This window comes from Colletotrichum aenigma, assembly GCF_013390185.1.
Source record: "Colletotrichum aenigma strain Cg56 chromosome Unknown KSG_Cg56_contig05, whole genome shotgun sequence".
Taxonomy (NCBI): Eukaryota; Fungi; Ascomycota; class Sordariomycetes; order Glomerellales; family Glomerellaceae; genus Colletotrichum; species Colletotrichum aenigma.
The window spans coordinates 2,367,716-2,380,432 of NW_023500911.1; the positions used below are offsets into that span (position 1 = coordinate 2,367,716).

General features: G+C 50.5%; 6 protein-coding genes across 6 annotated transcripts; 3 read left to right on the forward strand and 3 right to left on the reverse strand.

Annotated features, from left to right (window-relative positions):
- Positions 1–502: 502 nt before the first annotated feature.
- Positions 503–2,552, forward strand: CGCA056_v008307 (uncharacterized protein; the record flags this gene model as incomplete). The annotated part of the gene is made up of 4 exons (XM_037323554.1): positions 503–630; positions 681–1,087; positions 2,069–2,394; positions 2,448–2,552. 4 exons carry the CDS (start codon positions 503–505, stop codon positions 2,550–2,552), a joined length of 966 nt encoding a protein of 321 aa, XP_037177422.1.
- Positions 2,553–2,755: 203 nt separating this feature from the next.
- Positions 2,756–4,021, reverse strand: JLP1-5 (Alpha-ketoglutarate-dependent sulfonate dioxygenase; the record flags this gene model as incomplete). The annotated part of the gene is made up of 4 exons (XM_037323555.1): positions 2,756–3,265; positions 3,321–3,677; positions 3,729–3,889; positions 3,946–4,021. The coding sequence occupies 4 exons, from the start codon at positions 4,019–4,021 to the stop codon at positions 2,756–2,758; spliced, it is 1,104 nt and encodes a 367-aa protein (XP_037177423.1).
- A 680-nt stretch (positions 4,022–4,701) lies between these two features.
- Positions 4,702–6,411, forward strand: CGCA056_v008309 (putative transporter; the record flags this gene model as incomplete). The annotated part of the gene is made up of 4 exons (XM_037323556.1): positions 4,702–4,932; positions 4,986–5,158; positions 5,219–6,004; positions 6,057–6,411. The coding sequence occupies 4 exons, from the start codon at positions 4,702–4,704 to the stop codon at positions 6,409–6,411; spliced, it is 1,545 nt and encodes a 514-aa protein (XP_037177424.1).
- An 88-nt stretch (positions 6,412–6,499) lies between these two features.
- dap4 (Dipeptidyl aminopeptidase 4) lies at positions 6,500–8,941 on the reverse strand (the record flags this gene model as incomplete). The annotated part of the gene is made up of 1 exon (XM_037323557.1): positions 6,500–8,941. One exon carries the CDS (start codon positions 8,939–8,941, stop codon positions 6,500–6,502), a length of 2,442 nt encoding a protein of 813 aa, XP_037178169.1.
- Positions 8,942–10,015: 1,074 nt separating this feature from the next.
- CGCA056_v008311 (uncharacterized protein) lies at positions 10,016–11,107 on the forward strand (the record flags this gene model as incomplete). Its single annotated transcript, XM_037323558.1, has 1 exon — positions 10,016–11,107. The coding sequence occupies one exon, from the start codon at positions 10,016–10,018 to the stop codon at positions 11,105–11,107; it is 1,092 nt and encodes a 363-aa protein (XP_037178649.1).
- Positions 11,108–11,187: 80 nt separating this feature from the next.
- swnH1-2 (Dioxygenase swnH1) lies at positions 11,188–12,202 on the reverse strand (the record flags this gene model as incomplete). Its single annotated transcript, XM_037323559.1, has 3 exons — positions 11,188–11,413; positions 11,480–11,707; positions 11,763–12,202. 3 exons carry the CDS (start codon positions 12,200–12,202, stop codon positions 11,188–11,190), a joined length of 894 nt encoding a protein of 297 aa, XP_037177380.1.
- Positions 12,203–12,717: the final 515 nt, after the last annotated feature.

Genomic DNA, 12,717 nt, shown 5'->3' on the forward strand with positions numbered 1-12,717 from the left:
AAGCCCAAGCGCCTATCTTTCTCCGTGTTTTGCACTAACAGGAGCGGAACCCTAGGCGTCATGATCCCAGCAGTGGGCTTGTCGCATCAACTCCTTGGGTGCTTCTGGCGAATGAGGGGCAATTCATTTAGGTGTTGTTTTGTCGCTAAGAAAAAGGAGCGGCCATGACTGGCCGGGTCTACGTAGATAAGCTTATCAAGATGGAATCCTTCCTATCAAACTCCCACGGACTTTATCATTGTTATCGTTCCTCAGAGACCAAACAATGATTGTTGCTTGGGTCTCCATCCGTAATGACCGTTCGGCCTTCAATGTTTGGTTTCCAGGCTCTCTCTTTTGAAGTGTTGGCCGCTCCTCTGATTTTCGGCGTCTAGCCTGACCCGACGGCATGGAACAATCCCAACCACCAACCCCTGCGCGCCCGCCGCCAGTTGGCCGCTTCTACAAGTCACGAAAGTCACGACCATGCGACTGCTGCCGGAAGAGAAAGGTTGTCTGCGACATGCCCAAAGGCCCACCATGTCATCGGTGCTCCACTCGTAGCTTATCGTGTACATTTGTTCAAGGCCCGGGTGAAAGGAAAAGGAAGAGAGCGTCGTCGCCTGTTGAGGCGGCGATATCGCCTTCAAAGTAAGCTTCAAGGTTGCACTCAGGAACTCATTGACTAAACTGATGGACAGCTTCTGGGGACATGCCCACCAGGACTTTCCCATCCCCGACTTCTTTCACCTCACAGAGAATGATCTCCTGGGCGGCGATATTGAACAACTTCATGATCCCCCATTTCTTGCGGGCAATCGTGTGGCCTCAGCTGGAACCGAGACGCCTTCTCAGAACTCCTCACGCGATAATGACTTTTCTCAAGCCTCTCCGCAGTCAAATCATGGCCTCTATCTGGCACGTGAATCACAAAAAGGGACATTAGATCACCCCGCTACATTGACCGAGAACCGACCTTTACATCGATCCCTTGAAGCAATACCCGGGGCTTTCAGCTTCTTCATAGGCCCCACCGGAGCAGCCGATATTCACCTCCTCAACCGCGAGCAATATGATGACCACGATGTTGCTCGCCCTAGATTGAGCGGCCTTCAATATAGACGCTTGAAACAGGATGCTTCGCAAAAAAGCCCTGTCATATTTGGCATCACAGACCAGAAGCTCTTAGCGAATGCCGAGCCCAAGGTCGAGTGTTCCGTCATTGATGGTGCTTGGGCAGAGCTCTGGAGCATCGTTGATCCCCAGACAGCATGGCGACTCATACAGCTCTATGGCCGCTTTGTGGATCCATGCTTTCCCATCGTCGCCATTCAGCAACTTCCATCATGTCCCGAAGAGCTCAGTAACATGTCTTTGGGACTGCTGGCGGCCTTATGCGCATCAGCCCTGCCATTCATTATGCATGATGAAAGCCTGTATGGCCTACTCCTACATCCCCCCTCAAGCCAGCGGCTATACCGTCTATGTTGGCTGGATATCTCCCAGCAGTTCCATGCCCCTTCTCTGGCAACGTTACAGGCCTGCCTCTTATTTCAACAGAGGCTCCCCACCAATCCTTATCTCTCAGACACCGCTTTCTCTTGGTCTCTTATTTCCAGTGCAGTCGCAGTAGCACAAACCATTGGATTACATCAAGACCCTTCTTGTTGGGAGTCTGTGCCACCTTGGGAACGAAGGCTTCGAAAGCGATTGTGGTGGGCTACGTGGACGATGGAGAAGTGGGCTTCTCTGACAAGAGGGATGCCTAGCCACATCCACCAAGACGACTTTGACGTCCCAGATCTTAGGCTAGAAGATGTGGACGACACCATTTCTTCGTCGGCACACATAAAAGCACACCTCTGCGAGCTAGTGCGGATGACTTGCATCATGTCAGATATCCAACAGACATATTATACGACTCGTGGTATCGGAAGAACAGCGCATGATCTACCACTCTCTTTAGACCTGGCTCGTTCTTCTCGTGCAAGGTTGAAGGAATGGCGTGATAATCTTTCCTCAGGATACCGAACACTCATAGGAAAATCTCAGCTACCGGCAGCTTATGATGCTGGAACACCAACTCAAGACGGCGAAGACGAGATGTACGGTATCGGCGCAGTTTATCTGTGCTATATCATCACCCACATGACACTGTTCCGTGCATTACTCAGGCCCCTTGATCGCTGGCCTACTATTGCGCTGCAATCTCCCAATGAGGCCGAGGGACTGTTTACCGCCGCGAAGGCAGTGATCAAAGGTTCCATTCTTTGCGTCAAAGAGTTTGTAGAGATGCTGGAAAACATGAGTGGATCTCAGTGGAATGGGTTCTGGCACAGCTGGAGTCGGCAAAACTTTGCCATTGGGGGGTCATTCATGGTGCACTTGTTGCATATCACATCAGCATCTAATGCGGTTCGTTTCAGTGTTGGCGATGATGGAGACCTCGGGTTTGATGATGAGGACAAAGAGCTTCGAGCATGGATTACGAGATGGAGAATCGCGACTCGGGCATCTGCAACAGGCGCCGCCGGCGCGAAAGGGTTGGCAAACTTAGGTTTGTTGAGGGTTGAAACAATGCTTGGAAGATTACTGGCTTCTGAGGCGAATACTCTGTAGCAAGTTCATCTACCGAATAGTAGCGAGGAAGCATATCTACCACGGGAATGGATGCTTAAACAAAGTTTGTTGATGTGGAAGTTCAGAATCTGACAAGAACAACTTAAATACGTGTATATGTACGATGTGAAAGACCTATTATCTCTTTTCGGCATATTTAACACAGGTTGAGCAGCATTCTTCCCTCGTCCTTTTGACACTCCCCATCATCTTCCTCAACTTTACTGGGGATCGGTACATTGGCAAGAGGTGTGAGTCGGAAAGCATGTCTACGGGACCCGGCTTGGTAATCAAGTGTCTGAGAGTGCTGAGTGACACGCTGGTCCCAAATGACAACAGTACCTGGTTCATACCGGACGCGACAGCAGAAGTCATGGCCACGGTTAATGTGGTCAAACAGAAATTTCAGAAGGTAGTCTGACTCCTCGTCATCCCAGCCTACAATGCGCTGGGTGTAGGACGAGTTGACAAACAGGTTCTTCTGCCCGGTAACAGGGTGAACGGTCACAACTGGGTGTACCGACTTGGTGATAGGCCGACGGAGTACAGCAGCATCACCGTTGTCGCGAATCTCGCGCTCAATAGGCTTCGCAGTCGTATGGATAGCCTGGAGACCTTCAAGACGCTTGCGGAAGGATGGAGAGAGTCGGTTGAAAGCTTGGACGGTCTGTCTCCAGATATTAGTGTCTTATTTTCAATAGTCATTCGTTTTTTGATCTTACGCTGGAAATGATGGTGTCGCCACCTGCCCCTGGAGGGGATTCAAGCATGCAGAAGAAGGTGGCTCCTGGAGGCTGACTTTCGGGAGACTGGTCGACGTGGAACTGGACGGGGCTCTTGCGAGACCACGACTTGCGAATACGCAGGTCTTCCTTGCTGTCGTAGACAATTACGAACTCCTCAGGTCCGTTCTTGGGGTGCGGCATCCACCCATGTTTATGGAGTGGACCAAAGTATGATGCGATCTCCTTCTGCCTCTCAAAGCCCAAGTTGGTGAAGTTCTGGTCTCGAAAGACAAGGCATCCCCTTTGGGCGCACAGGAGAGCGAGCTCGTCTAAACCGGCGTTGGATAACTCAGACTAAAGTTTGGTAAGTGAGCGTGTAAGAAGTTTGGAAACATTTACACGCACAATTTGGACGTTTCGCAGCTCAGTGCCGCAATGGGGAGACATTTCGATGGACTCGACACCTTCACTAATTAGGTTGGGCATCTTCGGGTCGGCGCGATGACCGGGGTCATCATGCTCAAAAGCCCCGACAGGCTCAACCTGCTCGAGAGGGTCATAGTGCGCTGGCAGAGAATGTTAGTGTATTCTGTCGATAACCTTCAAGATGCCAATATCTTACGAAGATAGTCAGGATAGAGCGGCCCACCCTTCATGTTGACTTGCACCTCCACAGTAGGCTCTTCTTTGGCAATCATGATGAAGGTAAGAGATAGTTGATATTACTCCGATGACAGTTGATTTTTCAGATGCATAGCTCAGGTTTCGGGACGCTGTTATCGTCTTTTATTCTAGCCTGAATTTGACTACGTATGGTCTGACGCTCAACAGCTCTAGAGAACACTGCCTCATCATTTCTCCACGGTTCCACCAAGAACCTTGCGCGCGATCTTTACATCGCGTGCGGCGGGTGTTGGCCGAGATGGAGTTGGCCGCGCGATCACCGCGGCCAACGATAAGATAGGCAGCTCTGGCTTATCGCGGCCAACCTCATTCCCCAGAGTAGCAGAGACTCTGATCAGAAGCCAAGACTCGATTAATTCGGTTGACTTGCCGATTTCTGGTGCTTTTCTGGCTTATGCGCCCGTGTGAGACTCCACAAAGGCGAGGCAGTATCATAACTATCATTCGCCATTCATGTTATCAGTCCGGCGCTGGGTTCGACCACTTGTGGCTTGATAGTAAGGTCTGATACCGCACTCGGTGTACTGTTGAACCTTTGAGATTCAGTAAATGATCTACAGCGCATAAAACACAAACACAACCTCTCTGTTGGGGTGGAAAGTTTGCAGCAGTTCCGCTCTGCAGATTTCGCCTTGAATATCCTATCCAAACGTTCTGGATTTCTGCCACCTGACGTTCAACGAACAAGCCGGTTATGGGCAATCCCAAAGATGAAAGCACCTCTGAAAATGAGGTCCCTTCCAGTCTGAACGACCAGACTCCCGCAGCCAAGCCAGCGGTAAAGGCTCTAGAGAATGGCCAGGGCAAAGATGTCGATATTGCTGCCCAGATTCTTGCCGACTATGGCGAAGAGTTCGACAGAAGCTGGACCCCCGAAGAAGAGAAGCGCTTGATTCGGAAGGTTGACTGGATGATTGTTCCGATCGTAAGTTGCCCATATCTGTGATCACGTACCTTCACCCTACTGACCGAGGAAAGCTTTTTGTCTGCGCAACGCTCTCTGGCCTTGACAAGACCGCAATCTCAGCCGCCGCCATCTATGGCATCCGCCAAGATCTCAACCTGACAGGCGAGCAGTACTCATGGGTCGGCTCGGCACCATTCTTTGGGGGCCTTCTCTTCATGGGCCCGTCTGCATACTTTATTCAGAGGTACGATTGATTCATACACAGATCCAAGAGCTTACGTACTGACATGATGTGCTTGGCTAGACTATCTGCTGTCGTCTACTTCTCATTCGCTGTTCTATGTTGGGGCGTTCTTGCCTGCTCCATGGCCGCATGCCACAGCTTCGGTGCCCTTTTTGCGTGTCGTTTTCTGTTAGGCGGTTTTGAGGCTTTGCTTATCCCTGCGGTCACGCTGATCACATCCATGTGGTATCGTCCAGAAGAGCAGCCCCGACGCAATAGCATCATTCTCAACGTCGTAGCTCCCATCATCAATGGCTTTGTGGCATGGGTGATTGGCTACTACAACGGATCCTATGCGAAGTGGAAAATTGTCTTTCTTCTCGTCGGCTGCGTCACTATTGCTTGGTCTGCCGTCATTTTCTTCTTCCTCCCCAGCAACCCGCTTGAGGCGAAGAGACTGAGCCCGCGAGAGAGATACATCATCATCCAGCGAAAGGCGTCTGACAACACAGGCATCGAAAACAAGGTTTTCAAACCTGCACAGGTTAAAGAGGCTTTTGCGGATGTCAAAACTTGGCTGATTTGGTTCGCCATTATTGCGCTTCAAGTTCCCAACGGCGGGTTAACTACGTTCAACACTCTTATCATCTCTGGACTGGGCTTCAACCCTCTTCAGACCTCCCTACTAGCTATGCCTCCGGGTGCGATGAGTACAATTTCCGGTATAGTCCTGTCTTATATCGCGTCAACAACCCGCAAATATCGTACTCCGATCGTAGCAGGCTCAATCTTACTTCCTCTCTTTGGAGCCCTGTTATGCTACAACCTCCCTCGCGACAACCTCGCCGGTCAGCTCATTGGTCTTTAGTAAGTTCAGTGCCCCCAATGATACTTGGTACATGGTGCTAATCTCCTTCAGCATCCTGTACACATATTGGGCGCCTTATGTCACATTGGTCTCTGTGTACCAGGCAAACATCGCCGGACATACAAAGAAAGTCACACTGTATGCTTGGTTTTATGTGGCTTGGGCAGCTGGCAACATTGTGGGACCTCAGACCTTTCGCCAAGAGCAAGCACCAGCCTATACAGGTGGCACTATTGCAATGATTGTGTGCTACGTGGTGGCCATGATCTGTGTCCTTGCATATGGTGCTCTTTGTGCCATGAGTAATCGTCACAGAGATGCGGAGGCAAATGAACAAGTCGCTGCCTCGCAGGATTGGCTAGACTTGACTGATAAAGAGTACCAGGGCTTTAAGTACACGACTTGAGGAAGTTGAAAGAACACAGATTGACTATAGCCACGTAGACAAAATAGTTTCTCATTAACACTTGAGATGCAGGTATTTCTGATTGAGTTTACCCAAGAAGATGTTGCCGGAGGAAGCGTTCCTGTCGCCTCAGGGCAAATTTCGCTCGCCCACCACAATGTTCACCGCCAGGGATGAACACGAACTCGTAGTCTTTGTCCGCATCATTCAGAGCTTTGATTAGCTGGAAGGTCGAAGCGGGATCAACATTATCATCGAGCTCGCCCACGATCAGCATCAAAGCACCCTGCAACTTCTCCGCATGAGCCACATTGGACGAGTCTTCGTAAGACTTATCAATAGGAAAACCCATCCACTGCTCGTTCCACCATATCTTGTCCATACGGTTATCGTGACATCCAGAATCAGCGATTGCAGCTTTGTAGAAATCGTTGTGATGAATGAGCGCGGCGACGGCGCTTTGCCCTCCCGCTGAACCTCCTATGACAGCAACCTTTGAGGTGTCCATCCACGGGCGCGTCTCCACTGCAGCCTTGATCCATGCGATACGATCAGCGAATCCGGCATCTTTGAGATTTTTGTAGCAAACGTCATGGAACTTCTTCGATCGCCAATTTGTTCCCATACCATCTAGGAGAACCACCACATACCCCTGGTCTGCCCATTGCCGTTGCTTGGCTAAAACCGAGAACGCCTTGGGCGTATGAAAGTCATGCGGTCCGGCGTAGATATCTTCAAGGATTGGATATTTCTTTGAAGCGTCGAAACTAGAAGGACGGATGATGATTCCATAGATCGCGGTCTCGCCATCCCGTCCTGGAGCTGTGAATCTTTCTGGGGCTGCCCAACCATCCGCAAATAGCTTTTGAGTGTCTTCGACTTGTCCCTCAAGGGAAAGGAGGGCTTCTCCAGTTTGCAGACTTCTGAGGACAGATTGCGGGGTGCAGTCCACACGCGACCAGGTATCGACGAAGAACCTGTTGTTCGGCGAGAAAGTCCAATCATGAGTGCCGTCACCTTCAGTAAGCACCTGAAAGCCAGTTCCGTCAAGACGAATGCAAGCTAAGTGAGCGTGATATGGATCTTGATTCGCAATCATCCCATATCCTTTTAACCACACTTGACGGTTCGTTTCATCAATTTTAACGACAGAGCGAACATTCCAGTTCCCCTTCGTAACTTGGTTCTTCTGCTTTCCATCTTTCAAGTCGAACAGGTACAAATGATTGTAGCCGTCGCGCTCACTCATCCAGAGCATCTCATCCATCCCCGCAATTAATCGATGGTAGGACTTGCTCGAGTAGTCGATGAAGGTATCACTCTCCTCCTCAATCAAGCGTCTGGCCTCTCCCGTAGTGCGTATGCCTAACAGGCGAAGATGCTGGTGGCCGCGTTCGTTGAAAATGAAGCGGTACTCTGTGCCTTCATCGTTCCAGCCAATATTCTCGACGCCATATGGATTTTGGAATAGATCATCGCTGGTTTTGATCTCTTCCTTGGACTTTAAACTGAACAATCGAGGCCGGTCGACTCTGACGCGATCGCCCGGCTTCAAGTACTGGACAGGCCGCACCTTTGGCTCAAGTTGATCTGATGGAGTTGACTCCCGAAGATGGAGCACATGTTCTTCTTCTGGGGTATACTGCCAGACGACAGCAAAGTCCCCACCGGGCGATTGAATGATTCTTGCCTTGTCGAACGGGCTTTCTTCGGTGCCATTGGAGGACATCTGCGACTCCTTCCCGGAAGCATCGCGAAACCACACATTGTGGTCTCGAACAAAGACTTGACTTTTGCTTTGAGGTTCTTCTTTCTCATCTAGAGTTGCCGATCCATTTGTGTCCGTTTCATCGTCGTCATTCGTGTCTTCTTTTGTTCCATCGTTCTTGAACTTGATCTCTTCCATAGTGCTCTCTTCGATGACGACAACATCTTCAGATTCCTCAGGAGCAACGTAGATCGCTTTCAAATTTTTCGTCTCATAATTAACCAATTTCCAAACATGGCCCGAGAATGTCTGCTGCTCATGGGTCTGCCCTTGTCCAATTTTGTGATATAATTTGGGCTTGCCGTTGAAGTCAATCCAGTACGATGACAAAGGCCCCTCGGTATGGTTGACAAAATTGACGGTCACGATCTGCTTCGTAGACTTGGAAGGACGCTCCTTGGCAAGGAATTGGGTCCGGGGTTGATCGAAGGTGCCCTCCAGTCCTTCAAGTTTGCCATCGCTGCCAAAGGCCCATCTCTTCCCCTCAAAGAAGAAATGGATCGATGATCCGTCAGGTGTGACATCAATCCAAGTGAATGGTAATGAGCTATGTTCGATATCTCGATCTCGGGGAGATACTTTCTGCTTCAAAATAGCTGCGAGTTTCTCATGGTTAAAAGCTGGTCGGCGTGTTTTGTTAATGCAATCCACGAGGACGAACTCGAATTTCCCCGAAGACAGATACCGGCGATACCAAAAGGAGCTCTCATTAGAAAGCCAATGCGGCGAGATAGTGGCTTTCATGATGCATTCTTGCTCCATCGTGCAGAGATATCACCTCAAGGTGAGGATGATGCGTCAAGGCGTGCCTTTGCTTGGTGGAGTGCTTGTGCCGCAAAACCCCGCGTGTGAAGCCGGGCGAAAAGATGAACTTCTGGAGTTGATGAGAAACGTGAGGCAGGCAAGATTAGGCAACAATGAAATGGAGCTAAAATGATTCGCGCAGTTGCAGAACCGACCCAAGCCGCCCAGGCTAGTGATACTGACCCCGCGGAAGCGCAGGCTAAGTGCGCCAATGGAAGAGGTAGACGATAAGTCCGAAGGATCGAAGTTATGATAGCAAAGAATAAGACGGGCTTATTTTCGAACCTTCACGTAGCCAGAAGAGTCAAAACTAGTCTAGATAGTGATAAGTCATGCTTAGAGAATCTCCAACCAACGCCATCACGAGTCAGCCGGGCCGGAAGCCGAGTGGAGACCGGACGATTGTGCGGAAAGCTTGATAGGGACACTGGGCCACGGCCCCGCATCAAGAAAGTTTCTCACACATCACAGATCCCGGAGAGCGGGCTACTTACCATATCATCACCCAGCACGGCCAGCATGCATGTATCGGGATGTCAGGACGAGGAAGGCAAGACGTCCGGAAGGACCCAGGCGCACAGCTGAAATTTGACAAAGGTGTGCGCGCCATCGTCACTTCCTAACGACCATCAAGCATCAGAGACTGATTGCCCTTCAGGCTGTGCGACATGTGAGCGACGTCGGATTCGTTGCGATCTTCAGAAGCCAACTTGCCATAAATGCTACAAGAAAGGCTTAGAATGCCCAGGCTACGCCCGTCCGCTTCGATGGATCAACGGCGTTGCAGCGAGAGGCCATCTTCGCGGCCGACCGGTTCCAACCCGGGCTTTCCCTCCGGGGTCTCCACAAATGCCGACAGCCTCAGAGAATCCTCCACAGGATGCTGAACTGGTAACTGATATCCCGAGTATTCAAGCGTTAGTACCTACATCGGGGTTGACAATATTCGAATTGGCCGCCTCGCCGAGCACGGAGTCTTTCGCTACGGGCGCGAGGTTCATGGAGTATTACCGTCGAAACCTAGCCGGCTTCATGGTTTGGTTGGACTCTGAAGAGAACGACTACCGGAAACAAGTCATCCCTCTCGCCGAACACCAGCCTGCCATCGGCTTTGCTATCCTGGCATTCGTGGCTCAGCACGGTTCTATGAGCTGCTCCAACAAAGCCATCGCAGCGATGGCGGAGGATGCCCGAGACAAGTGCCTGCAACTGATCAAACTTCGGGCCCAGCAAATGACGGATAAGCTCATGAAAGGGCTGGAGCTAGACGATCATTCCGATGCTGTTGATGCTGAGTGGATGCTTGCGGCCATCCTTATCATGACCAATTACGACCGATGTTGTCCCGAGGTAGCTGACGAGCACAGAAGAGCTGCCCGCACCATCGTCAATCTATTCAACAGCTCAAGCGCTATTGAAGAACGACAACTCTTCTCCTTTCTTCGTAATCAGCTCGCCATCGACGATGTGACGACGGCAAGCACTTCGTTTGATCGATCTTTGATTAACAACGCAATCAAGCCCGTACCGGGATCGGACTCTTTGCTCTTCTCGAGGTATCTCACGTTCTTGCACCGAGTTACACTCGCTTCGGTTGAGGTTGTCGAGACCGGTTCCTCCAATGAATTCCCGCCGCACTCACGGACCACCAATATGATCCGATCGGAGTTCGAGCAAGCTCGAGGGTCCACCTTGATGGCAGCCAGCCGGCTCGGCCTCAATGGGTCAAGGATGACCCGCGACTTCGTTCGTCTGGTAGAAGCTTACCACAACGCAGGACTCGTGTACTCGTTTCAATGTCTGGAATGTGTACATGAAGATGGCTCCGAGCGAATAACAGCATGCAACAATCTCTTCGATCAGCTCACAGGATTTGAGGATCAAACGGCATTCGTACAGAATCTTGCTTGGCCAACTTTCATTGCTGGTACAGCATGTCATGGAAACAAAGAACGACAGAAAACTATACTTTCTTTGTTCACCGCGATTCATCAGGCTACTCGATTCAATCATTACAGAGACGCGGTCAACTTCCTAGAAGAATTCTGGGCTGGTTCAGATGCCGATTGGCGACCGCTTGCCCGGGCAACAGAAGCGTCCGGAAAAAGGATCCTTGTCGTTTGAGCATCACTAGTTGTATTCGTTACTCCTATTCTCCTCCTATCATAGATATGAATCAGAGGCCACTACATGCAATAAGAAGTTCAAAAGTCGACGGTCTCTTGATCCTCAACCCCAAACAACACTCTCATCGGATCCTGGTACTTCATGAAGCCCACACCTGGTTCACACAACCCATATCCAAGAAGTCTCTGGGCCTGGGGCTTCATCTTCCCCACTTTCTCCAACGGTACCATAAGGAATTGGTTCTCGGCCGGACGCAACGTTGGCTGACATAGAAATATTCCCACCGTTTCTCGGTACTCATCCCTGCGAATGTCAGCGATTCGAATCCGGATGGCTTTCTTCAAGGAAATGGCCGACAAGAGAACGCACTTGGTAATATTGCCACCGCCCGCATGATAAGTGTTCCCTAGAAAGATGCACGCATCACCGGGCTCAAGCTCCGCGGGAACAGTTTCATCGTCAAACGGCCGCCGCTCAGGTCCCCAAAGATGAGACCCCGGAATGATCACAGTAGCACCATTCGCGGCCGTCGTCTTGGTCAACGCAGTCACGCAACCAATCATCACGGGCAACTTCTTATCGTGAGGATGATAGTCGCTGGACACTTGTGAGCTGATCATCTCAACCTAACGATCCCCCTCATCAGACTTACTTATCGTCGCGGTGCAAAACCTGACGCTTGCCACCCGGGTTGACTCGGAAGCCGACGGTCGAGGAGATGATAGGCTTCCCGCTCACGGTCTTCTGGTGGTCACCCCTCCAGAAAGTGTAAGACGAAGAAACCATGAGATTTGCAACATCAGTGTAAAGTTTGTTGCAGGCGAGTTCGATGCAATTATCCGAGATTGCTAGCAGTCCGGAGGCTCTCTGGGTTGTAGGTGGAAAGAAGCCATATTTATCAGGGATATCTTCATCGAAGTAAGGCTTCAGATCCTTCTTGATGGAATCCGCGAGTTCGCGAGTGATAAGCTTCTCGACGATAACACCACCATCACGGTTGATGATCTCGACCAACTTCTCGGGTGTGGTTGAGGGGTCGGTGGCATCGTAGCGCGCCAAGGGTTGTATATTGGGTGTATCGGCTGAAGGCATTATGGAGACAAGAAAGGTTGAAGTCTGGCCTACGTCAAAGGACCGGGCGTCTCACGAAGAGTCTTTATATCGACCATCTGAATACATCTGAAGACGACCTCGGCCATCCATGACATACGCGAACCCTAAAATCTCATAATATTGCCTTTTTCGAGCTTAGCTATGTGAAGGGTTGTCCAGCAGCCAGCTGCTTCACATGGGACCGCCCAACCAAAGATAACTGATATGTGTTTCCATGTTGGAAAGATAAGATGGACCACGGAAGAGGTCAACTACACCAAACCCTGTTGCTTCAGTTTTCTCAAAACAATGCCCATATCGGGTTAGCGTCAGAGTTGGAGTAGCGGAAACTTGTTTGGAGTGGAGGTTGTGGAGATGGGACGGTTTGGTTCACCTTCACACGAACATGTTCACTGCGCAGCTTTCTTAGACCGCAAACTCTCGGCGAATTCAATTTCCGTATTTAAACAGAAATGGTTGCCTCAAATATTTCTACGGTAATTCTTGCAATTTAT